Source organism: Heterocephalus glaber, unplaced genomic scaffold, assembly GCF_053883595.1.
Source record: "Heterocephalus glaber isolate CG9 unplaced genomic scaffold, H.glaber_assembly_v1.0 deba00001523, whole genome shotgun sequence".
In the NCBI taxonomy this organism is placed as follows: domain Eukaryota; kingdom Metazoa; phylum Chordata; class Mammalia; order Rodentia; family Bathyergidae; genus Heterocephalus; species Heterocephalus glaber.
In genome coordinates this window covers 7,211,235-7,238,005 of record NW_028258327.1, presented here as the reverse complement: position 1 = coordinate 7,238,005, position 26,771 = coordinate 7,211,235, and the positions used below count along the sequence as shown (strand labels likewise).

The 26,771-nt window shown below is 35.6% G+C and overlaps 1 protein-coding gene across 1 annotated transcript in view; it reads right to left on the bottom strand.

Moving 5' to 3' along the window:
- Window positions 1–5,482: 5,482 nt before the first annotated feature.
- Window positions 5,483–26,771, bottom strand: part of Mchr2 (melanin concentrating hormone receptor 2) — a 36,590-nt gene continuing 15,301 nt past the window's right edge. The window contains 1 exon segment of the mRNA XM_087187885.1: window positions 5,483–5,706. Coding sequence (XP_087044011.1) covers window positions 5,483–5,706 — 224 coding nt within the window.

Here is a 26,771-nt window from a genome sequence, read left to right as displayed (position 1 = left end):
CTGGTTATGCCTTTTCAGTTAAAAAACACTTTTAATAAGAAATTGAAGTGAACAGGTAAGCATTTCAAAAATCTTTATGACAAAAATTTACATAAAAATTATTCATAGGCCAGGTATGGAGGTACATGTGGGTGTGAGGATGGGGCAGGAAGATTGTAAGCTTGAGCCCAGCCTGGGCAACTTAGAAATTTACTGAGATCTTATCTCAAAATTCTAAAAATTAATTTTATTGGTACATTTTACATATACAATATAATGACATTCATCATTGGAAATTTGCATGTTTACATAATCTCTCTTGGTTCTTATTTTTTCCCAATTGGCCCGCCCCCTTCAACCCCTCCATCCCTCCCTATTTACAAGGACTTTGCTTCCATTTTTAAATTTTCTCATATTAATTCCATTCCCTTCTTTCCTTTCCCCTACTCCTCTCCCTTCCTCATCTCCTTTTCCCCTTTTCTTCCTATTTCACATTATCTATTATACCTCTTAGTCTTTATTTATACTTCAGTTTCTCACACTAGAGAAACTATTTGGTATTTACACATGTGTGTCCTATTTATTTCACTTAAGAGTATTGCCTCAATGTGCATCCATTTAGCTATAAATGTCTCTAATTTCTCAGTTTTTATGGCTTAGTAGTACTCCATTTTATAAAAAAGCCACATTTTCTTTATATAGTCTCCAGTTGATGGGCAATTGGGCTGCTTCCAAGTTTTGGCTATTACAAATTGTGCTGCTATGAACATGAGTGCACATATATTACTGTGGTATGATTCTTTTAATTCTTTGGGGAAGATATTCAGCAGGGGAATAGCTGGGTCAAGTGGGACTTTCAGTCCTAGTTCTTTGAGGTATCTTCATACTGATTTCCACAGTGGTTGCACCAGTCTACACTCCCACTATCAGTGGAGCAGGGTTCCTCTTTCCTCACACCCCCACCAGCATTTGTTATTGGTTGATTTCATGATAGCAGCCATTCTTTCAGGGATGAGGTGGAATCTCAGGATTGTTTTCATTTCCCTCTCTCCAATGACTGGTGATGTTGAACACTTTTACATATGCTTATTTGCTATTTCTACTTCTTTGTCTGAGGAATGTCTGTTCATTTCAGATGCCCATTTTGTATTGGGTCTTTAAATTTGGGAGGTCTGATTTTTTAAAGTTCTTTATAGATTCTAGAGAGTAGACCTTTGTCTGTGGAACAGCAGGTGAAAATTATTTCCCACATTGTGGGTTGTTTCTTCAGACTGTTGGTTTCTCTTGCTGTAAGGAAGCTTTTTAATAGGAAGAGATTCCACTTATTGGTTGTTTGTGCTAGTTCACGAGCAACTGAGATTTTGTTCATAAAATCTTTTCCTACACCAGTGTCTTCAAGAGTTCTACCTAACCTCTGTTCCAGCTGGTTCAGCATTCCTATTTTAATATTTAGATATTTAAACCATTTTTTATTTTAGTTTAGTGGATGATGAGACATATAGGTCTAGTTTTAATCTTTGGCAATTTGAAACCCAATTTTTCCAGCACCATTTATTAAAGAGGCTATCTTTCCTCCAGTGAGGATGTTTGACTCATTTGTCAAAGATGAGGTGGCTGAATGTGTCTGGGGTTGTTTCTGCATCTTCAATTCTGTTCCAGTGGTCCTCAGGCCTGTTTCTTTGCCAGTACTATGCTGTTTTTATCACAGTAGCTTTGTAGTATAGTTTCAAGTTGGGGGTTGTGATACCCCCTGACATGTCTCAGTTGCCTAGAATTGCTTTTGTTGTTCTGGGTCTCTTCTTGTTCCAAATAAATTTTTGGGTTGTTTTCTGAAGGTTCATGAAGTATGCTGCTGGGATTTCAATTGGGATTGCATTGAATCTATATAGCAGTTTTGGAAGTATGGCCATTTTCACTATGTTGATTCTTCTTATCCAGGAGCAAGGGATGTTTTTCCATTTTCTGATATTGTCTTCAATTTCTCTTTTCAGAGTGCTATAGTTTTCAGAGAAGAGGTTTTTGATTTCTTTTGTTAGGTTGATTCCTAAGTATTTCAGTTTTTTGGATGTTAGTGTGAAAGGAATTGTTTGCCCTATTTCTCTCTCAGTGAGTCTGTGGTTTGTGTACAGGAAAGCTATTGATTTTTGTATGTTGACCTTGTATTCAGCTTCTTTAATGAATTTGGTTATTGAGTCTAGAAGACTTTTGGTGGAGTTCTTGGGGTCTTCTATATAGAGTATCATGTCATCTGAAAATAATGACAATATGACTTCTTCAGTTCCTATCTTCCTTTTATTTCTTTCTCTTGTCTAATTGCTGTGGTTAATGTTTCCAAAACTATATGGAACAGGAGTGGTGATAGTGGGCATCCTTGTTCCTGATTTTAGTGTGAAGGATTTCAGTTTTTGACCATTTAGTATGATATTGGCTGTTGGTTTTTCATAGATGGCTTTTACCAGATTGAGGTACTGACTTTCTATTCCATTTTTTTGTAGGGATTTTATCATAAATGCATGTTACATTTTGTTAAATGCTTTTTCTTCATCTATGGAAATAATCATATGGTTTTTGTCCTTGGCTCTATTGATATAATGTATTACATTGATTGATTTGCATATGTTGAACCATCCCTGCATCCCTGGGATGCATCCCACTTGATCAGGGTGTATGATCTTCTTGATGATCTTCTGAATTCTGTTTGCCACCATCTTATTAAGGATTTTTGCATCTATGTTCATTAGTGAGATTGGCCTATAGTTCTCCTTTTCTGTTGGGTCTTTCTCTGCTTTGGGGATCAAGGTGATGCTTGCTTCCAGGAATGAATTTGGGAGTATTGCTTCCCTTTCAATTTCATTGAAGAGTTTAAACAGTAGTGGCAGTAGTTCCTCTGTAAATGTCTTGTAGAATTCAGCAGTGAAGCCATCAGGGCCCAGGCTTTTCTTAGTTGATAAGTTTTTAATTACGTTTTCAAATTCATTGGTTGATATTGGGTTGTTTAGAATTTTTAGGTCTTCTTTGTTCAACTTTGGTAATTCATATGTATCTAGGAATCTGTCCATTTCTTCTGTGTTGCCCATCTTATTGGCGTATAGGTTCTGGAAGTAGGTATTGATGATCCTCTGGATTTCTGCTGGGTCTGTTGTAATTTCACCCTTTTCATTCCTAATTGCATGGATTTGGGCCTTTTCTTTCCATTTTCTGATAAGGTTGGGTAAAGGTTTACTGATTTTATTCTTTTGAAGAACCCCCTCTTTGATTCATTGATTTTTTTTGTATCATTCTCTGTCTCGATTGCACTGATTTCTCCTCTAATCTTTGTAATTTTCTCCCTTGTGTGAGCTTTGGGTTTGTCCTGCTCTTTTTCTAGAAGTGTGAGGTTCAGCATCAGGTTGTCTAATTGGGCTCACTGTTTTCCTAATATGAGTATTCACTGGTATGAATTTCCCTGATGATACTGCTTTCATTGTGTCCCATAGACTCAGATATGTTGTATTGTCATTGTCATTTAATTGAAGGAACTGTCTGATTTCTTCTTTAATTTTCTCTGTGATCCATTAGTCTTTTAGAAGTGTGTTGTTAAGTTTCCATGTGTTTTTGAAAGCCTTGCAGTTTCTTTTGCTAGTGATCTCCATTTCATTACACTATGGTCTGATAATATACAGGGGATAACTTCAATTCCTTTGCACTTACTTAAACATGTTCTTTGAGCGAGTATATGGTCTATTTTGGAGAATGACTCATGTGCAACTGAAAAGAATATGTATTCTGATTTTGTGGAGTGGAATACCCTGTAAACATCTGTTAAGTTCATTTGTTCAAGAGTTTGATTGAGTTCTAGTATTTTGTTGCTTATTTTTTGTCTATTTCATCTATTTCTGACAGTGGCATATTGAGTTCCCCTACTGCTATTGTATTAGTGCTTATTTGATTTTTCATGTCCATTAGTATTTGTTTTATGTAATTGGGCACACTAGTGTTTGGTGCATATATATTTATGATTGTTGTCTCTTTCCCTTTGATTGTTCCCTTTACAAGGATGTAGTGTCCTTCTTTGTCTCTCTTAATCAGTGTTGGTTTGAAATCCACTAGTTCTGCATGAGGATAGCTACTCTTCCTTTTTGTCTGGTCCTGTTCACATGGAATATTGCTTTTCACCCTTTAACTTTCAGTCTATGAGTTTTTTTTGAATTAAGTGTATTTCTTGTATGCAGCATTTTGTTGGATCTTGCTTCTTGACCCATTCTGCCAGTCTACTTCTTTTTTTTTTTTTTTTTTGTACTGGGGATCAAACTTGGGTCCTTGTGCTTGCACAGCAGGCAGTGAAACCACTGAGCTAAATACCCGGCCCCCAGTCTACTTCTTTTGACTGGTGAATTGAGACCACTAACCTTGAAGGTTGTAACTAGTATCTATTGACTTATCATGGTCATGAAGTTTCCTTTTTTTGGATTCTCCCCCCTTGTGTTTACTTTCTTATCATGCCTGATGGATTCATTCTGCTGTGCTTCCTGGGGTTGTGATCCTCATTGTATTTTCCTAGGGTATTGTCTAAAATTTTTTGGTGTGCTGGTTTGGTATTCATTAAGTTCCTAAGGTACTCTTTGTCATGAAAGTATCTTATTTCTTCATCCATTTTGAAAGATAGTTTTGCAGGGTACATCAATCTAGGTTGGATACTGTTTTTCTATAGGGCTTGAAATACATCACTCCATGCTCTTCTTGCCTTGAGGATTTGCATTGAGAAGTCTGCTGCAATTCTGATGGGTGTTTCTTTGTATGTGATTTTTTTCTTTTCTCTCACTGCTTGTAGAATTTTGTTCTTCTGTTGGGTTTCTGTAATCTTAACTACTATATGCCTGTGTGTAGATTTTTTTGGATCAAGGCCATTTGGAGTCCTATATGTCTCACTTATCTGTATGTCAAGTTCTTTTCATCTGCTTGGAAAGTTTTCTGCCATTTCTTCTGTGAATAGCCTTTTTATGTCATCTGCACTCTCTCCTGTTCCTTTATTGACTTTGATCAGTCTTATGTTATTGTCCTTTGCATTGTCTAGCAGCTGATGAATTGATTTCTTGTGGTCCCTTAGTATTTTAAATAAATTTTTCTTTTCCTGGTCACTAATTGCAATCTTATCTTCTATATCTGAAATTCTGTTCTCACATTGGCTCATTCTGCTGCATAAACTTTCAATAGAGTTTTTAATCTGCTGGAAATTTGTTTGCATCTGTTTTAGGGATTTCATTTGTTTCCTCTGTTGGGATTCCATCATTTTCCTCATCTCCTCTATTTTTTTTATTTGTGTCCTCTCTAGATTTATTAATCATGTCTTGAACTATGGGCACAATCTCTGCTGTTATCTGAGAAATTATTTCTGATTTCATTTTTTCCAGATCCTCTTTTGTTACCAGTTCAGGGAGTCCAGGTGGTCAAGTATCATATTGTTCCATCTTGTTTCCCTTTGGGGTTGCTTTAGGTGATCTGGAAATCTGGTTTTGAGACTTGTTTACATGTCTTCTAATTTCAGCAGGGGGATGGGTGGTGTGCTGGTGGTGCCCATGAAGCTCACCTCCTTGTTGCTTTCAGGGTTGTGCTTCTCTCTGCTGGGGGCAGTGGTATGGCAGTCCAAAAGGCTCACTTCCTTGGTGCTCGGCAGGGCTCTTATCTCAAAATTTAAAAAAGAAAAGGGGCTAAGGTTGTATCTCTGTGCAAATACCCTGGATTCAATTCCTAGTGCAACAAAAAACAAAAGAAATTCATAATAGGAAACCTGGGCACATTATTCAGAATAGTAGGCACATGATTTTGTAATGAATGTCTGTAACATGATGCATCTGATTCACTTTACTTGAGCACTTCCTCTTCCATGGGGATTCTGATTTAAGTTTCCATTCTGTTGTTGTGCTACAAAAATTAATAGGTATATTCTCATACTTGATTTATGCACTATTTTTAATAATAAGAATATTATGTAAATAAATAAAAAGGTTGCAGTTATTTTACACAGATTTTGCATTCATATGCATATTTGTGCTAGTAGATAACTGTACATTCATTTTTGGTATCATACCATTGTTTTACAGGAATCTAGATGACAGTGTTTTCTTAGTCACCAGCAGGTATTCAAAACCCCAGAGAGCTTTCAAACATTTTTATGTGTAGGCACTGGGATATTTCTTCAAGTCAAAATAGAGAATATCTCTACCCTGTTGCTTACCCTTGTCAAAATTATTGGGTATTTCTGTGGAAATAGTATGACTTTATAGCTAAATGATCACCTACATTGAAATTAACTACTGTCTCTGTTTCTCCAAGTTGGGAGTTCTCAAAATCAGTATATAGCTCATACTCTAGTGATGTTTATAACTTAAATTCTGCTTTAACTTTTAAAGAGTACTCTGTATTCAAAATCTCACACCTTTCATAAACCTTTCAGCCCCAGTCTGTACAGAGCAGTGACATGCTGTTTTGATTACATCTTAGCTCATCCATTTAAGGAGCCTGAAAAGTTGTTTCAGCAGATTTCCTGCAGGTGTGTCTGATTACCTGGCTACATTGTTTCAGATGAATGGAAAGTTAGATCTTCATGAAATAAAGCCTGGAGGGAGAAATTGTGCAATGAATTGTTTTTAGAAGCAAAAAGTTCCCCATCCCTAGAAATTTTTCATCATAGGCTTAGTGACTGCTTGTTGGAGACACTGTGGAGTGTAAAGTGAAGTAGGATTAGAAAGCGTGCACAGTTTCAACCAATTGAGAAATTCCATCAGTCTAAACTATGTGAAAAGACTGACATATTTGGCATTAGGATCTATTGAATTTTCAATGATATAAAGTGAATATGAGCTGGAACCTGTGTAAGACTGGCACCCAGTATTCTTTGTTTTCACTCGTGAAGTCTGCTTTTAGCATTGTAGCAACTTCAGAAAAGCTTGTGTTGGATTTGTTCTTCAACTTAGAAATTTTAGTGGCAATTTTCCAGTCTTACTCTTCTTCCTTTTCTTAGGACGTTACACTCTGCATTTTCAGAAAAGTAGATAAAGCTTCAAGATTGGGAAATCATGATAGCATCAAACATGAAAATTCTTTGAAGAATCTCTAATTATTATTAACCACTCCTGGGTCACAAGTCCTAACCAAAAAAGTACACTTGGAATTTTATAGGCTTGAAGGACTCACCCCAGATTAAGAATCTTTGTAAGGAAAAATTTATCCCTATCAATGCCTCACCTTCTCAGGACTCCAAGAACACATCAATTAGTCCTTGAATTATTCTCACAAAGCAGTGGATCTCTTTGTGCAAATTAACAGATCAACAGAAGTAATATCCTCCCTTCCCTAGCAGTAACTGTGAATTGTGTTTCCACTAAAAATCACTGCAGAATGGGAAAAGAGTTCATGAACCATGAAAGCATAAAAAGAAAAATCACAAAGGAAAAAAGCCAGTGGCTTTGATCACATTAAAATGAAAGACTCTTCATCAAAGAACCACAGACAAGATTAAAAAGAAAATGATAAGTTGGGGGGAAATGATTACAACAAATATTTAGTTTATAAATGGCTTTTTAAGATCAATGAGGAAAACATTATAAAACCAGTGTAAAAATTGGCCCAATATAGGAAAATGTCATTTTTCCCCTTAGCAATTATTGAATAATTTCCTTGGGTTGGGTGCAAAGGATGTGGAAATAAACTCCTCTTCTTCAAGGAGCACATTCACAGTAAATGAACTATAAATGCCCAACAAAATTAGAGAAATGTACATTATTGAAAAACAAATTTGATCACATTAGCAGTGATGAAAAATAATGGTAATATTACTGGGAGATGGGTTATCTATTACAGGTAGGTAGTACCATAGTAGCATTTTTTTGGGAGCATGTATTAAAAATTTTAAAAAGTGGGTGCTCTCTGATCTATTTATTCCTTTCCTATGAATCTGCTCTAATAAAGTAGTCAAAAGCTCATATTCAAAAATTGTTCATTGTTTTGTATTATTAGTTACAACTAGTTAAAATATATATCATGGTCCAAGTTCTATTACAACATACAGCATTGAGGGAAGCTGAAGCAGGAGGTTGACAAATTTGAATTCTGCAGGACAATTTAGTAAGACCTCATCTCAATAAATGAATAAATAAATAAATAAGCTTGGATATAGCTTAGTAGTAGAGCACACTTGGGTTTGATCTAGGGAAAAAAAGAAAGGTAGAAAGAAAATATAAAACATTGCATTCTACTTTTATTTTAGTTTTTGTGTTTCTTTTTCAAAATTTTATTCTTAATAATTTTTAAATGATATAATATAATAAAGTATTTTTGTTTCTAAATTTTTTCATTTTCTTCTAAAAAAATTATTCATTTTCCAAATTTGCCATAGTGAGCATTTTTATACTTCTTATAAATTCACAGATAAAAAACAAAACAAAAAACACATCTTGACTAGAGGAATATATTTACATTGCTTTATCAAATTTCCGTCAAATTATACTAATACTATGGAAGCAAGATAGAACTTATTCATGTAGTGAAGACACTGGATAGAATCAGCTGATCTTATAGCTGCATTATTTAGCTTGATAACATTTATGGGGCTTGAGTGCTGGAAAAAGGAGACAGAACTGGGTACTTAATTTAATTATCTAATTTTTAATAGATTATTTGAATTTTCAAATGTTCTTAAAATGTACTAGACATTTTAAGTTTAGAAATTGGCTTACTGAAGTGCAGCCTTTATATTAAGCACTTGTATCATTTTTTTAATTCTTTCTCAGATTCATAGTAAAGCATTTGAAATCATGTTAACTGTTTGAACTCATTTTAAAAATAATACATTATAAGAAGTGAAAATCAGTTGTCTTTTAGCTAAAGCTCAAAGGAAAAATATCTGCAAGTATTTTAATACACAAGTAATATGAATGCTTTATTACTGTATTCAGAACATAGAAATGAAAAGAGGAAGCCAGAGATCTCTAAGGTATTTGTTTAATAAAAATTTTTTCACTGTATGAGAAATCTATTTGTTAACATCTGCCATATCCACATGTAACTATAGATATAAATAAAAATACATATAAGTATATACACAACACATAGTATAGCCTTCTTTGTCTCCCTTCCTTTCCCATTAATTAATTAATTCACTCCATCAATTAAGTATTTTCTGAAAATCTATTATGTGATAGATTCTTAGGTACTACAGACATCAGGGTATATCAGACAAATTCTGGGTTTGAGAAGCTTACGGTGTAGCAGGTAAGACAAGTATACAAATTACTGGCTATGATAGAGGCAACTATAACCTATTATATAAGTACTAACAATGGAATGACTAACTTGGCTAGCTCCAGGGCAGAAGTGGAAGAAAATAACATTAGATTGCATTAGTAAGCAGGAGTTTGTTAGGTTGGGGAACAGGGCATTCTAGGTAGCAGGAGTGGCACATAGGAAGCCACAGATTTGTGGTTGTATACCCCAAGTGTAAATCTGGTCAAATTGTAGGATGAAAAGAAGGGAAAGGTCACTGGGGTCCAGTTTTGAAAGGCTTTGTACACCAGGCTATGTTATTTAAATCTCAGTGCCAGTGGCCTGGGACTTGACTGTTATCAAGCCCCAAATTGTTCTTTATCTGAAAGCCAAGGGCCTTCTTGTTATCATCTGATCCAGTTATCCCAGAGTGCTCAGTGTGGATATGCAAATAAGACCTCCCTCTGTGCAGAAGACAACCCCCATTCCTGCTGAAGAAATGCTGTCTCTTCAGGCATACTGGTTGCAGAATCAAATAGTACATACTGCTGACAGTACTTTTGCGAGACCTTCTCATGTTCTGTGACCTGGGAAACTTAACCTCTGCTAAGAAGCAGCAAATGACCACTCAGGTTGGCAACTGAGTCAAAATGTTAATTAATCTCCAGTAGCCACATCTTTTCTCTCTTTATTTGGCGTTTCATCCCTTCAGAGACTTTAGTGGAGTTTGAATTTTCCATTTTGCTGAGATGACTGTAGTGTTAAAAATAAATTAGCCCTTTGGCTGTCTCCTAGGCACCTATGATCTCAGACATCACTGGTTTCTTTCCTTTTCCAAGTTAATTATATTCAGTGTGAGCACAAATTTTCAAATCCATCTGTTTTCTCCATCCAGTAGACAGTGTATTTATAGCTACTCTTTTAACTAGAAAAAAAGACAGAATTATAGTTTAGACTTTAAACTGTTACTTTAAACATTTTGAATTCAATACAATAGCTACTTCTTATAGCATAAATTCTTTGGAAGAGAATTTATTTCAAGCTGCTCTGTGTCTAAACAGTGATGAAAAACTGTCCAATACAATTTCTAAGCTGAGCCTGGGCAATTTAATGATTTAATAAAATCCTGACTCAAAATAAAAAATAAAAAAGGGCTAGAGATGTAGGTCAGTGTGAATACCCTAGGTTCAATCCCCAGTTTGAAGAAAAAAAAAGAGAAAAGAAAAAGTCAAAATTCATAGTAACTGCAATACCTCAAGGGCCTACTACATTTATAAAGATTATCAAGGAAGATTTTGTCCATTTTTACTTAGATAGATGCTTATTTCAGTTACATATTGGTGTGGGGCAAACTGTCCCTATGTTGTCACTGAGACACAATACCCAACATCCAGAATTTAAAGGAGGAGGGGATTAATTTGCACATAGTTCTCAGTCCATGATTTGTTGGCTCCAAAGCAGGCATGGCAGAAGCTGCTTAGTTCATGATGGCCAGGGAGTAGAGCTGGGCAAGAGTGCCGGAAGGGAAGGGGTGAGAGACTAGATATAGACCGCAAAGCCAAGCCTCTGTGACCCACTCAAATACACCTAGAAATGTACTTTACCAATCTCCAGAGTGGATCCTAAAGCCATCAAGTGGAAACTATACCCTAACCACCACACCCTCAAAGCTTATGGTTTAAAACCACAATTTGTGATTACATACAATTCTGTAGATTGGTTAGATGGTTCCTCTGTTTGTTCCATTTATCTGGGTTACTCATATAACTGTGAATTCTGGACAATAAGGGGATCATTAGGGCCCAGATAGTCTCACTCATATGTCTGGCTGTTGGTGTTGGCCACCATTTCACAGCTCATTTTTCAGCTATGTGGCATCTCATCCTTTATAGGCTAGACTGGCTTTCTTAGATGATGTCTCACACAGGATTCTAAGAAGGCAAAGGCAGAAGCTGCAAGGTTGCTTGCAGCTGCCATAATCTGTTGATTATAGGAAGCTACAGTACAGCCTAGATGCAAAATATGGGGAAACAGAGTCACGCTGAAAACACCGAATCAGCCCGCTGCAGACAGGCAGGTCTGCGGACGCGGTCCTGATGTCGCCAGTCACTCTGAAAACACCGAATCAGTGGAAGGAAGCTCCCCCACCACCATCCCAAGCTCCTAGGGCAGAGAAGCTGAGCAGGTCCCAGCACCTGGAAGGAAGCTCCCTGCTGCCATCCCAAGCTACTAGGACAGAGAAGCTGAGCTGGTCCCAGAAACCGGAAGGAAGCTCCCCTGCCACCATCCCAAGCTCCTAGGACAGAGAAGCTGAGCCAGTCAAAGAACCCAGAAGGAAGCTCCCCTGCCACCATCACAAGCTCTTAGGGCGGAGAAGCTGAGCCAGTCCCAGCACCTGGAAAGAAGCTCCCTCACCACCATCCCAAGCTCATAGGGCAGAGAAAGTGAGCTGCTTGGGCGCCAGAAGCCCCCCCCCCATTGAAACGAGAAGACAGGTAAATAAGCCTCAAAAACAGACTTCTGGATCACCTACAGCAACCCCAAAGGGAAATGAGATGGAACAATCTGATACTCAATCACCTGGACTCTCTGAACTGGCAACAAAAGAGGATCTGGGAAAAATGAAATCAGAAATAATTACTCAGATAACAGCAAAGATTTTGCTCATGGTGCAAGACATGATTAATAAATCTAGAGAGGACACAGATAAAAAAATAGATGATCTGAAGAACATGATGGAATCCCAACATAGGAAACAAATGGAATCCATAAAACGATGCAAACAGATTTCCAAGAGATTAAAAACTCCATCAAAAGTCTGTGGAGCAGAATGAACCAATGTGAGGATAGAATTTCATATATAGAAGAAAAGATTGCAATTAGTGACCAGGAAAAGAAAAATTGCTTTAAAATTGTAAAGGAACATGAGAAATCAATCCAGCAGCTGCTAGATGATGCAAAGAAGAATAACATAAGACTGATTAGAGTCAATGAAGAAAGAGGAGAGAGTGCAGATGACATAAAAAAACTGTTCACAGAAGTGATGGTAGAAAACTTCCCAAGGAGGGGAAAAGAACTTGACATACAGATAAGTGAGGCATATAAAACTCCAAATAGCCTTGATCAAAAAAAATCTACACATAGGCATACAATAGTTAGGATTCCAGAAATCCAACAGAAGAACAAAATTCTACAAGCAGTGAGAGAAAAGAAACAAATCACATACAAAGGGAAGCCCATCAGAATCACAGCAGACTTCTCAATGCAAACTCTCAAGGCAAGAAGAGCTTGGAATGATGTATTTCAAGCCCTAAAGGAAAGCAGCTTCCAACCCAGATTGATGTACCCTGCAAAACTATCTTTCAAAATTGATGGAGAAATAAGATACTTTCATGATAAAGAGTGCCTCAGGAACTTCATGAATACCAAACCGGCACTCCAAAACATTTTAGACAGTACCCTAGGAAAAGACATGAGGATCACAACTCCAGGAAACCCAGCAGAACGAATCCATTGGGTGTGACAAATTAAATGCAAAGTGGGGGAATCCAACAAAAAGAAAAAGTCATGACAAGGCTTTTAAAACTTTGAACTTCATCTCCCTAATGAGTGTATAATTCAATCTTATTATTGTACTGATTAGTATTATTCTGATTCTAGAGTTGCACACCTTTCCTTGTGCTATACTAGCTATTTATCATCTTCTTATGTCTACTTTTTAATTGGGTTGTCTATTAATGACCTCTAAGAATTCTTTATATAGTCTGGTCATAGGTTATATGCGTTGTAAATATGGTCTGTTTAAGGACTACTTTTCATTTTAATGATGTCATTTAAAGGTCTAAATTTTGATGGAATCTCATTTATCAATTTTTTTCTTCTATATATCATGTCTTTTGTATACTATTTAGTTCTTGCATACCTTGAATTCATAAACATTTTCCCTTATAATTTCTTCTTAAAGTTTTATACTTTTAGGCTTTCCTATTTAGGTTCATAGATCCCTTCAAGTTATTTTCAGGTATGGAAATAAAGGGTTGAGGTTAATTTTTTATATATGGATAGCAGGTGTTCTAATGTCGCTTGCTGAAAACACTATCTCTTCCTCGGCTCTTGAATTGAGCTTGTATTCTATAAAATGCTAATGTTAAATAATCTTTCAAAACTCAGTGGACCATATATGTGTGGTTCTATTTCTAGATTCTCTGTTTTATTCAAATGATCTATATGTCTTTCCTTACACCAACACTGCCTTGATTACTGTAGCTTTAGAAGAAGTCTTAAAATTAGGTACTAAATGTCTTCCAACACTGTTTATGTTTTTGTTTTTTAACTTTTCTAGGTACTTTGTACTCCTACATAACTTTTAAATTTCAATATCCAATTCTTCATTTATAGCAAGTATACACAGACCTGAATTTTTATGTATACCTTGTGTTTTCTAATCCTGCTAAATTCAAATACAAGCTCTAGGGGCTCCTAGAGATTTCTTAGTATTTTCTCTGTAGATGATCATTTCATCTACATATAAAGATTTTGCTTTTACCTTTCTAGTCCTATCCTAATTGTGTCATTTCATTGCCAGACTATTTTGGTGGGGCCTAGGTTTCAAAGTTTAATGGACAGATAAAGAGTAAGCATATCTGCCCTTGTTCCCCACCTTAAGGAGAAAGCATTGTATCTTCTCCATTCATACAAGGTGTTCTCGCTGGAAGTATGGAGTACATGTCTTTAATCTGTTGAGAAGGTTCTGTTCTACTTCTAGTCTCCTGATAGCTTTTACCATGAACAGCTGTAGAATTTAGTCCAATACTTTTCCTCCAATTAGTGACAGGATCATTCCTTTCCTCTGTTAAAATGATGACTTTTGGGGGTGGATCTTCCAATGCTGAACCAACACTGCCATCCTTATAACAAAACCACTTTCTACATACTGCCAGATCTGACTTCTAAGAGTTTGTTTTGTTAAACAAATTTCTATCTATGTTCATACTTTTTTCTTCTATTATCTTTATCCAGTTTTAGGATTAGCACAATGTTGATTTCCTCAAATGAGGGGAGAAGTGTTCCTTCTTTTTTCTGCTTTAATTGTTTGATATAATTTATCAGTTAAAATGTTTATGAGCCTGCTGTTGTCATATAGGTAGGTTTTCAAGCTAGGAATATATTTTCTTTAATAGGTGCTATTCAAATTTTATATTTCCTCCAGAGTCAGTTTCATTAATTTGTCTTCCAAGGTACTTCTTAGAAGTTGTCAAATTTATTTCAAAACAGATTTTTGAAATATGCTTTCTATATCCTTTTAAATTCTGTAAAATCTGTGGTAATGTCTGCTAGATCTTGATATTGTAATTTTTAAAATGTATAATTGATATTGTGTAACAGGAAGAAAAGGTCTAAAGGTGCAGGGAAAGTGGTAGGGGTAGCCGAAAGGAAAAAAGGGAAAAGAAAAAAATATGAGAAAAGGAAAAAAATGGAAACAAAGTCTTTGCAAATAGGGAAGGGTGGAGGGGGTGAAGGGAGGGCAAGGGAAGGGGAAAAAATAAGAACCAAGATACTCATGTAATGGTACAAGATCCCAATGATGAATGTAACTTTTTTTAATACCAAAAATGAACCAATAAACTTAATGGGGAAAAAAAATATGGGGAAACATTATACTTTCCAATGAGAATTCAAATATGCCATGGCTATGTTTTTTCAAAAATTTAAAAATATATAACTTTATTGTCAAACACACACATATACAAAAATTAAAATTATTCAAAGAAAAAAATGCAAGGGGAAAAACTATAATAATATTCAAATATAGTAGAACTCAACCAAAACAAAACTGAAAATTACTTAAACATTTTTCCATATAATTTAAAAAAAATCTCAAGCATTAACAAGACACCAAAAGATGTGATTTGTTTTAAAAAGATTTTCAAAACCAGTATTGAACAAATAGTGGTCTGGAAAAAAAAATTCTAGTTAGCTAGTAGCCTCCACATAGGCCAAATTTTTTTTAAATTTAAATTTCAATACAGCCATATGACATGTGATGGAAATATAATCTGAGAAATATGTTATTAGGCAATTTCATCAGTGTGTATCACAAAATATCACTTAGAGTGCCAACTTCTAAGTGCAAACTGAAAAGGTACCATGGGTATGTTTTAAAGTGAAATATTTACCAGTCATGATGAGGATGATAATAATGATACTAAAAGTATTGTGTATTTATGCTAAGTGGTTCTAAAAGTTCATGTCTCAAATTACAGATAGAGAACTGAGGGTTAGAGCAGTTAAATAACTTGAGGGCAGTAGTAGCAAGTAGGTATGCAAACACAAGCTGACTGATACAGCCTGTGGTTTTGCCCACCCTCTACTTCTATGGACACTTTGTGCAACAATTAATCCTCGATACATGTATTATACCTTTTCATCTCAACATCAATTCTGATTTTAAGTAATAATACAAAACTACAAAGGGCTGATGATGATTTTTATGAAATGAAGGAATTATTACTAAAGATGTGTTGCTAATAAACAAGGGCTGACTAAGTGCATGTACATGTGAACACCATTAACATCTACTGGCAGCTTGGTGATAATAATTGTGCAAAGTGGTTCAGCCCTTTATCTTTAGGATAATATTGCTCTCTGTCTGCTTCCTCCACCTGGATTCTATGTCAACTAGCAGCTTTCCCATTGGCAAGAGATCTCAAGATCATTTCCTCTTCTCTTGTTTCCTTCCCATTCTGTAGGTTACTGCTTTACTCTGCTGGTTGTTTCCTTTGTTGTGCAGAAGATTTATAATTTAATGAAATCCCAATGTTTGATTCTTACATTATTTCCTGTGCTATTGGAGTTCTGTTCCAAAAGTCTTTGCCTGTGCCTATGGCTTCAAGTGTTTCATCTATGCTATTTTCCAATAGTTTCAAAGTTTCTGTTTTTATATATAGTTCTTTAATTCATCTTAATTTGATTTTAATACAAGGTGAGAGATAGGGATTAAGTTTCAATCATCTTCAAGTAGATATCCTTTTTCCAGATCCATTTGTTAAAGAGGCTATCTTTAAAGAGTGTATGTTTTTGGTTTCTCTCAAAAATCAGATGGCTTTAGTAAATGGGTTTGTTTCTTTGTCTTCTGTTCTCTTCCACTGGCATACATGTCTGTTTTTGTGCAAGTACCATGTTGTTTTTGTTATTATACCTTTGTAGTACAATTTGAAACCTGGTATTGTTATACCTATTTTGTTCAGCATGGCTTTGATTGTTCTGGTTTTTTTCTGGTTCTGTATGAATTTTATGATTGTTTTTTCAAGTTCTGTGAAGAATGGAATTGGAATTTTGATCAGTATTCCATTGAATCTGTAGATTGCTTCTGGTAATATGGCCATTTTAACAATATTAATTCTGTTAATGAATTCTGCCAAGAACAGGGGATGTCTTTGCATTTTCTAATATTTCTTCAGTGTCCTTCAATTTTCCTTATAGAAGTCTTTTATCTTTTTGATTAGGTTGATTTCTAGGTTTTTAATGTTGTTTTTAAGCAATAGGAAGGGGAATTGTAAAAATTTCTTTTTTAGTGAGCTCCTTATTGATGTATAGGAATATATTTATATATAGGATATATAAGCAATAAACTAGTGGAAATATGAATTTAGAAGGACCAAGGAATAACCATTGCCAAAATAAGGTGAAACCTTATAGAAGTAAAAGCAATAACTAACACTCATATAAAGTTACATGTACACATATTCTCCATACATTAAAGTAGAAAGGAAAAAATCAGTTTTAATGATAATATTTATATACAAGAAAAGAATGACCAGGGATTCAGCTCAGTGGTTTTGCTGCCTGCTGCACAAGCACAAAGGACCCGAGTTCAATCCCTGGTACCAAAAAAGAAAAATAAAATAAAATAAAAAAAAAGAAAGAAAAGAAAAGAGTAGGGTGAGAGAGGAGATTTGAGAGGGTGTTGTGAGAGGGGAAAAAAGAGAAAAGACTGGGAGGGGATATAAACATGAAATGAGAGAAGACAGGGAGATTGATTCTTGCTAATGAACTAATGAAAGCACAAATTTAGACCAGGTGTTGTGGGGCACATCTGTAATACCAGTACTCTGAGAGGCTGAGAATGAGAGCCCATCCTGGCCAACTTAGTGACTTAGTGAGATGCCTTCTCAAAAAAAAAAATTAAAAGGGCTGAGGATGTAGCTCAGATCAATGGCTCTAGGTTCAATCCCTACTAAAACTAACACTCTCTCTCTCTCTCTCTGTCACACACACACACACACACACACACAAGAAAAGAAATACAAATTTAACAAACCCTGTGAAACAACTCTTAGTGTGGGAGAACATAACGAGTGTAGAAGCAAAAGCAGTATCTACCACTCATAAGCACTTACAACACACATACACTATCCTGGCACATACAGAAAAGAAAACCACCACCCAAAATCAACAAAAATAAACAAAGTCCAGATCTGATATTCCTCCCTGTGGTGTTATGTACACTGGAGTCAATTCTTGGGTGCTGCTTGATAGAAGGAGGGAGATGTAAAATGTTTGATTTTTCAGTCCGGAGTTCTCCTCTGAGCAACCAGGTTAGGCCTCTTAGTACTTGTGGGGGGCTAAACGCTGCTCTGCCACACTGTGCTGGTGGGTGAATACTCAGCCACATCCTCCAGAGGCTGGGCTAGTTTATACTTACCAATTTAATCTCTTCCTTACCTGGGACTGAGGACATCAGAAAATCCGGGCTGTCTACTAACTGTGTCAGTCAAGTAGTCTGTGGGCAGGTCCAGAGTGTGGGACAAAACTCTGTAAATTTCCGAACAGTGCTTTTGTAAGTGGGGCTGGCCAGTGTCTTCAAACTGCTGTATTTACTCTGAATGTCCCTGAGCAGATTGGAGGGGGACAGGTATGCAGGGCCTGTTTTTGTATTAGGAGCTGTGGATGCCCAGTCAGCCGCTGGTCCTTGCAAAGGGCACCCTCAGACTCGGACACCCATCTCACCAACCCCTCCATAGCTGAACTCCTGCCTGCCTCTGTAGTCAAAAGATGTTTCTTGGTGTCTGTCCCTACTGCTGGGATTCTCCTAGCAAAGAGTTCACTCTCCTGTGGATAGAAGGCCCAGGACTTTTTTTTGCCATCTTGTGGTTTTAGTTTTACTGTTCCACAGTCACTATTATGCTGAGCTCATACTAACTTTTAGGGCATCCTATAGTGTGGTGGGAATTACTTCTTGGAGTTACAGAAAATGTGGGGATTGCCTGTGCCTAGGCAGAAGGAGTTATTTAAAATGGCTTTCATCAATCTTGAAATTTTCTGAAAGGCAACTGTTTGTCTTAAATGATTTTCCAAAGAAAAAGCTCAAAGCTTTATTTTCAGGATGCAATGTCAATGCTACAGGAATACATTTATTTCAAAGTTATTCACATTTTTTTCAATCACATGTCTGAAAAGGAGTAAAACATTTGGTGATAACCTTGAGGAGTTTTAATCCTTAGATAGAATTCATTGTTATATGGGCTGGGGATTTAGCTCAGTGGTTCCACTGTCTGTCTCGCAAGCACAAGGACCTGAGTTTGATCCCCAGTACCAAAAAAAAAAAAAAAAAAAGAATTAATTGTTGTGTTTAAGTTTTAACATTTGTTAGTGATGAAATCACTCGATGAAGAATCTTTTCGTAGAGTGATAGAGATAAGTCCATTAAGTCTTGGAAGAAAATGGATTGATGAGTTGTCAGTACTGTTTTACCCCAATTCTGTGATGTGTAACTTTACATAAATTATTATTTTTGAACTTAGTTTGTCTTATTACTACTGTATTTTTATTCATTAAGTTTACTGGCACATTTTAGGTACACAATATGATGACATTCATCATTGGGAATTTGTACCTTTACATGATATATCTTGGTTCTTATTTTTACCCCATTCCCCTGCCCTCCCTTCAACTTCTCCATCCCTGCCTATTTACAAAGACTTTGTTTCCATTTTTTCCTTTTCTCATATTTTTTCCTTTCCCTTCTTTCCTTTCCCCTACTCCTCCAACTTCCCCTTCCCCTTTAGACCTCTTCTTCCTGTTTCACATTATCTATTATACATTTTGATCTTAAACTTTCAGTTTCTCACACCAGAGAAACTATTTGGTATTTACACATGTGTGTCATATTTATTTCATTTAAGAGAATGGCCTCAATGTGCATACATTTAGCTATAAATGACTCTAGTTTCTCATTCTTTAAGGCTGAGTAGTACTCCATTTTATTAAAAAAAAAAACCCACATCTTTATCTGGTCTTCAGTTGATGGGCAATTCGGCTGTTTCCAAGTTCTGTCTATTACTAACTGTGTCTCTCTAAACGTCAGTGCTCATACATTGCTGAGGTATGATTCTTTAAATTCTTTTGGGAAGATACCCAGCAGAAGAATAGCTGGGTCAAATGGGACCTCTAGTCCTAGTTTTTTGAGGTATCTTCATACTGATTTCCACAATAGTTGCACCAGTCTGCACTCCCACAAACAATGGAGAAGGGTTCCTTTCTCCTCACAACTCTGCCAGCATTTGTTGTTGGTTGATTTCATGATAGCAGCAATTCTTTCTGTAGTGAGGTGGAATCTCAGTGTTGTTTTCATCTGCAGCTCTCAAACGACTAGTGGTTTTGAACATTTTTTAATATATTTATTTGCTGCTTTTACTTATTTGTCTGAGAAATGTCTGTTCACTTCAGATGCCCATTTTTGAATTGTATCTTTAAATTTGGGGGATCTGATTTTTAAATTTTCTTTATACATTCTAGACAACAGTCCTTTGTCTGAGGCACAGCTGTTAAAATTTTTTTTTCCCACATTGTAGGTTGTCTCTTACCTCTGCTGGTGGTTTCTCTTGCTGTACAGCATCTTTTTAATAAGATGAGATCCCAGTTGTTGATTCTCTGTGATAGTTCCTGTGCTACTGAAGTTTTGTTCATAAAGTCTTTTCCTAGGCCAATGTCTTTAAGAGTTCTTCCTAACCTATCTTCCACCAAGTTTAGTGTTTTTGTTTTAATATTTAGATCTTTGATACACTTTGATTTTAGTTTAATGCATGGTGAAAGATATGGGCCTAGTATTAATCTGTGACAGGTTGAAATCCAGTTTTTTCAGCACCATTTATTAAAGAGGCTATCTTTCCTCCAGTGAGGGCGGTTGGCTCCTTTGTCAAAGATGAGATGGCTGAATATGTCTGGAGTTGTTTTTGCATCTTTTAATCTATCCCACTGATCCTCAAGTCTGTTTTTTTGCCAGTACCATGCTTTTTTTTTTATCACAGTGGCTTTGTAGTATAGTTTCATGTTGGGGATTGTGGTATCCCCTGTCATGTCTTTATTGCCTAGAATTGCTTTTGTTATTCTAGGTCTCTTCTTGTTCCAAATGAATTTTTTGATTGTTTTCTCTAGTTCTGTGAAATATACTTTTGGGATTTCAATCGGGATTGCATTGAATGTATATAGCAGTTTTGGAAGTATGGCCATTTTCAGTATATTGGTTCTTCCTACCCAAGAACAAGGGATGTCTTTCCATTTTCTTATATCCTCTTCAATCTCTTTTTTCAGAGTGCTCTAGTTTTCTTTCTTTTTTTTCCATTAAGTTCATTGGTACATTTTAGGTATAAAATACAGTTACATTCATCATTGGGATCTTGTACCTTTAAAGATTGCTCTAGTTTTCAAGGTAGAGGTTTTTTACTTCTTTCATTGGATTTATCCCTAGATATTTCATTTTATTGGATGCTATTGTGAAAGGGATTATTTCCCTAATTTCTCTCTCAGTGAGTCTGTTATTTGTGTACAAGAAGGCTATTGATTTTTGAGTGCTGATGTTGTATCCAGATACTCTACTGAATCAGTCAATTAAGTCTAGAAGTCTTTTGGCAGAGTTTTTTGGGTCTTCTATGTACAGTATCATATCATCAGCAAATAATGACAGTTTAACTTCTTCCTTTCCTATCTTTATTCCTTTTATTTCTTTTTCTTGTCTAATTTCTATGGCTAATGTTTCCAGAACTATATTGAACAGGAAAGGTGATAGCGGGCATCCTTGTCTTATTCCTGATTTAAATATGAAGGATTTCAGTTTCTGACCATTTAGTATGATGTTGGCTGTTGGTTTTTTATAGATGGTTTTTATCAGGTTGAGATAGGGGTCATCTATTCCAATTTTCTGTAGGGTTTTGTTTTGTTTTATCATGAATGGGTGTTGGATTTTGTTGAACACTTTTTTGGAATCTAGTGAGATGATCACATGGTTTTTGTCTTTGACTATGTTAATATAGTGTATGACATTTATTGATTTACATATGTTGAGCCATCCCTGAATCCCTGGGACGAATCCCACTTGGTCAGGGTGTATGATCTTCTTGATGATCCTCTGTATTCTGTTTGGCAATAAGTTATTGAGGACTTTTGCATCTATTTTCATTAGCAAGATTGGCCTGTAGTTCTCTTTTTCGGTTGAGTCTTTCTCTACTTTTGGAATCAAAGTAATTCTTGCTTCCAGAAATGAATTTGGGAATATTGCTTCCCTTTCAATTTCACTAAAGTGTTTGAGAAGTAGTGTCATTAGCTTTTCCCTAAATTTCTTGTAGAATTCATCTGTGAAGCCATCAGGATCTGGGCCTTTTTTGTTGGTAAAGTTTTAATTACATTTTTAATTTCACTGAGTGTAATTGGGGTTTTTAGACTTTTTATATCTTTAATCAACTTTGTTAATTCATATGTATCTGGAATCTGTCCATTTCTTCTGTGTCTTCCATTTTGTTGAAGTACACGTTCTCAAAATAGATACTAGTGATCCTTTGGATTTCTGCTGGATCTGTTGTGATTTCACCCTTTTCATTCCTAATTGCATGGATTTGGGCCTTTTTCTTCCTTTTGTTGATAAGGTTGGCTAAAGGTTTATTGATTTTATTTATTCTTTTGAAGAACCCCCTCTTTGATTCATTGATTTTTTGGTATCATTCTCTTAGTCTCCATTGGATTGATTTCTGCTCTGATCTTCATAATTTTCTCCCTTCAATGAGCTTTGGGTTTGTTTTAGTCTTCTTTTTCTAGGAGCTTGAGGTTCAGCATTAGATTGTTTGCTTGAGCTAGCTCTGTTTTCATACTGTGGGCATTTACTGCTATGAATTTCCCTCATAGAACTGCTTTTGTGGGTCCCATAGGTTTCTGTATGTTGTATTGGCATTATCATTTACTTGTAGAAACTGTAATTTCTCCTTTAATTTCCTCTGTGACCCATTGGTTGTTGAGGATAGTGTTATTCAATTTTCATGTGTTTGTGGAGTTCTTGTGTTTTCTTCTGCTACTGATCTCCAGTTTAATTGCACCATGATCTGGTAATATACAGGGGATAACTTCAATTTCTTTGCATTTACTTAAACATGTTCCTTGAGCTAGCATGTGGTTTATTTTGGAGAATGACCTGTGTGCAGTCTTAAATAATGTGTATTCTGATTTTATGAGGTGGAGCACTCTCTAGACATCTATTAAACTCATTTGTTTGAAAGTTTTGTTCAGTTCTAGTATTTTGTCATTGATTTTCTGTCTAGATGATCTGTCTATTTATGACAGTGGGGTATTCAGGTCCTCCACTACTATTTTGTTAATACTTTTTTGGTTTTTCATGTCCATTAATATTTGTTTTATATAGTTGGATGCACTAGTATTTGGTGCATATATATTTATGATTGTCATCTCTTCCTCTTGGATTGTTCCCTATACAAGGGTATAACAACCTTCTTTGTCTCTCTTAATTATTTTTGGTTTGAAATTTACCTTGTCTGAAAATAATATAGCTACCCCTGTTTTTTTCTGGGTTCCTATCACATGAAAAATTGTTTTCCATCCTTTTACTTTCAATCTATGCATTTTTTTTGAATTAAACATGTTTCTTATATGCAGCATATTGTTGGGTTTTGGTTCTTAATCCATTCTGCCAGTCTGTTTCTTTTGATTGGTGAATTGAGGCCATAAACATTGGTTGTTATAATTGATTTGTGTAGACTTATCATTGTCATAATATTTTCCTGTTGTTGGCTCTTTTATTTTTCAGCCTTTTCCCTTTACTTTCTTGTGTTGCCTGATGGCTTTCCTCTGTTGGGCCTCATGGAGTTGTGACCTTCATTGTCTTTTTCTAGGATATTGTTCAGAATTATTTGGGGGTGCTGGTTTGGTATTCATGAAGTTTCTCAGGTGCTCTTTGTTGTGGAAGTATTTTATTTCCCCATTGATTTTGAAAGATAATTCTGCAGGATTCCTCAATCGAGGTTGGAGGTTGTTTTCTTTTAGGGCATTAAATAGTTCACTCTAGTCTCTCCTTGACTTGAGGGTTTGTGTTGAAAAGTCTGCTGTGATTCTGATGGGCTTTCTTTTGTATTTGATTTGTTTCTTTTCCCTAACTGCTTGTAGTATTTTGTTCTTCTCTTGGATATTTGGGATCTTGACTATTATATGTTTAGGTGTAGATTTTTTTTTGATCATGGCTGGTTGGAGTCCTATATGCCTCACTTATCTGTATGTCAATTTTTTTCCTCTGCTTGGGAAGTTTTCTGCCATTACTTCTGTGAATATTTTTCTACAATTATGCAATCTGTTTTAATCACTAAACTGTCAAGCATTTATTATGGAGATTAAGAATTAACTAATTTTGTTGCTATTGCAGTTGTTTTCACTTTCCATGAGAGAGGGATTGTTGCTTGATGGGAACCAATCAGGACTGGTCTCCAGCTGCTCAGTAGTTGTGACCTTTGGACACACACTGGTCAGTGTTAAAAATAATTAACTATTTCTGGGGTACCTTTTCTCATCTATAATATTTGACAATATCTATGAGGCATAATCAAATACTATGGTAAACGTTTAGATAAAATTTATTGCAGTAAAAGACACATTGCCATTAATCCCTCTCAAAACACTCCCGTTTACTTAGAACACACATATCCCATTGCCTCTGACACCTTTTGAAGCAGTTCTGGAAGTCTTCTTTTGTGTCTTTTCATGGCTATCTTGATGTCCTGATGATTAAAATGTTTACAGCAATTTCTGTTAGATGAAAACATTATAGTGTGTTTTCATTCACCTTACTCACTGGATCTGGCACTGTGACTTCTGGCTCTTCCACAAAGATAAATGACTACCAAAGGTAAATGTTTTAAATTGATTCAGGACATCAAGAGAGAAATAGTAGAACAATAAAGACACTCATGAAAGAAAACTTCCAGAAGTGCTTCAGAAACTGACAAGAATAATGAATAAAAGTGTTTGAAGCAAAGGAGACTATCTTTTTTTTTTTAGGTACCGGGGATCGAACTCGGGTCCTCGAGCTTGCGCAGCAGGCAACGAAACCACTGAGCGAAATCCCCGGCCCTAGAGACTATCTTGAAGGGTATGAATGGTAATATGTCTTTTACTATAATAAAATCTTTAAAAATTTAAACTTTAATTATATTTTTTGGATCACACCAATAAAGTCTCTTTCAGATCAAAAGTTCCATGACCCTGTGCCAGAATTACCCATGAAAAGCAGTAATTCTTTGGACTTAAAAAATAATATGAAGGTTTAGATTATAGGAATATGAAAAGATAATAAGTGCCTTCAAACTACTGGCCATATTTGGACACATTTTACTAATTCCAATTTTAGTATATGTGCTGCTGAAGCGAGCACAGCACATTTTACTCAAAATCTCTAGTATTTGTTTAAGAGAAGCTATTTAGGGCCCGGGATTGAATTTAGCGGTTCTGCGGCCTGCCTCGCAAGCGCAAGGTCCCGAGTTTGATCTCTGGTACCAAAAAAAAAAAAAGAAGCTATTTATATTAAACTCTTTATATATGTTTGTATATGAACATATAAAAAATAGAATATGCAAGCCAGAAATATTTAATATGAAAGGAAACTTTACTTATTGATTTATGAACAAAAATTTGTTAGGTTGCTAATATTGAATTAGCATAGAGGAAGGATATAATTATGATTTTATATAATGACAAGTACTCAAGCATTAATTGGATATATAGAACTGATCATTATTAATTTTATTTAACAGTATATACATGATACACAAAATATAAAACATATAGAATCTCTCCAAAAACCTCTGTAAATCTGCATAAAAGGATGATTATCTGTAGAAAAGCTACATAAAAGCACAAAAATGAATATAATAGCCACTCTTTTTTATTTTCTGTTTTGATTACATGTTAAAACTCTTTACAGATTTTATAAACTGTAAATTAAAATGATTCACTGACAAACATATATTGGAGTTATTTGAGAAACATTGGAAATGCTGTTAGAAAAATGTCTGTTGGCTTAAAATCATTCAAATCTTTAAAATCATAGTATATCCCATATTACAAAAAGACAATGGAAGTAAAGAATTGCTCTTCAGGTACCTAACAATAACATCTGTTTCAGACCAACTCTGTTGTGTTGTCAGAGTCAGGGCTTTTCACTGAGTCCAGATGTTGCACCACAGAGAAGGGAGATGAAGGCCCTTGAAATCGAACTCAGGACACAGCTTTTGATCAAATTATAAATGAGCATCCATCCTGTATGCAGCCTACAGACCTGAGCAGCAGAACTGAAATGCCTCGGTTTGATCTGTCTCAGTGTGTAGTTTTTACGTTGACATAGACAACCATCTATCCAGATAATGCCTTCAGCTATTATTTTGTTCCAAAATGGTGCCTTAAGCCACCTACTTTGAGTTAAAATTCATGTGTTCACACTGATTCAAAAACACAGAAATATAAACACAGAGAGTCACTTAAAAAGCTGGTCTCTGTGATTCTTTTTCTAAAATGGGATGATTAAAAATGAGGTTCAGATGTTCATGTAATGAACAATTTTGTCTTTAAACAAAGGAGGTGGGTTTACGCATTTCGTCCACAAACAAAATAATACTTACATTCATCAAGAATACAGGCCCTAAAATAATTTTTTCTTTCTTGACTATATCACAGGGCATGTTTTATACCAGCAAAAGAGGAAAACATAGAAATAATGAAAATCCATGAGCTGGAGGGATAATTGCTTTCTGTACCCTTGAATAAACTTTTACTGCAACCTAAAGGAGTGTTTCTTAATGATGCTTAATGTCTTGAAATGAAGTACTACTATTAATATGCAGACACTGGTTTCTACAATTAGCAGATAAGAGAACAAAGCTCAATTCAAAATAAAATGCTTAAACTCACAACTCTCTTCTTTCAGACTTTAGTTCTTACTGTTTGCAATAGAAAGCAAAAGAAACTCCAAACTACTAGCTCTCTTCAGTGTAAGTACAGGCAGCCCAGGAGGAGCAGAAGAAAAGAAAAACAGCTTTAGATTCAATTCAGCTTTTAGGTAGCTGTGAGGCATTAGACTCATCACTTAACCTCTCTGAGCTTTAGGCAGAGGTAATATTACCTCACAGGTTTGTTTCACAGATACTTAGACATTACATGTGTACAATAGATGATAACAATTATTCTAAAAGGAAGAGCTTGGTTATTGAAGTATTAGATTGGTCCAT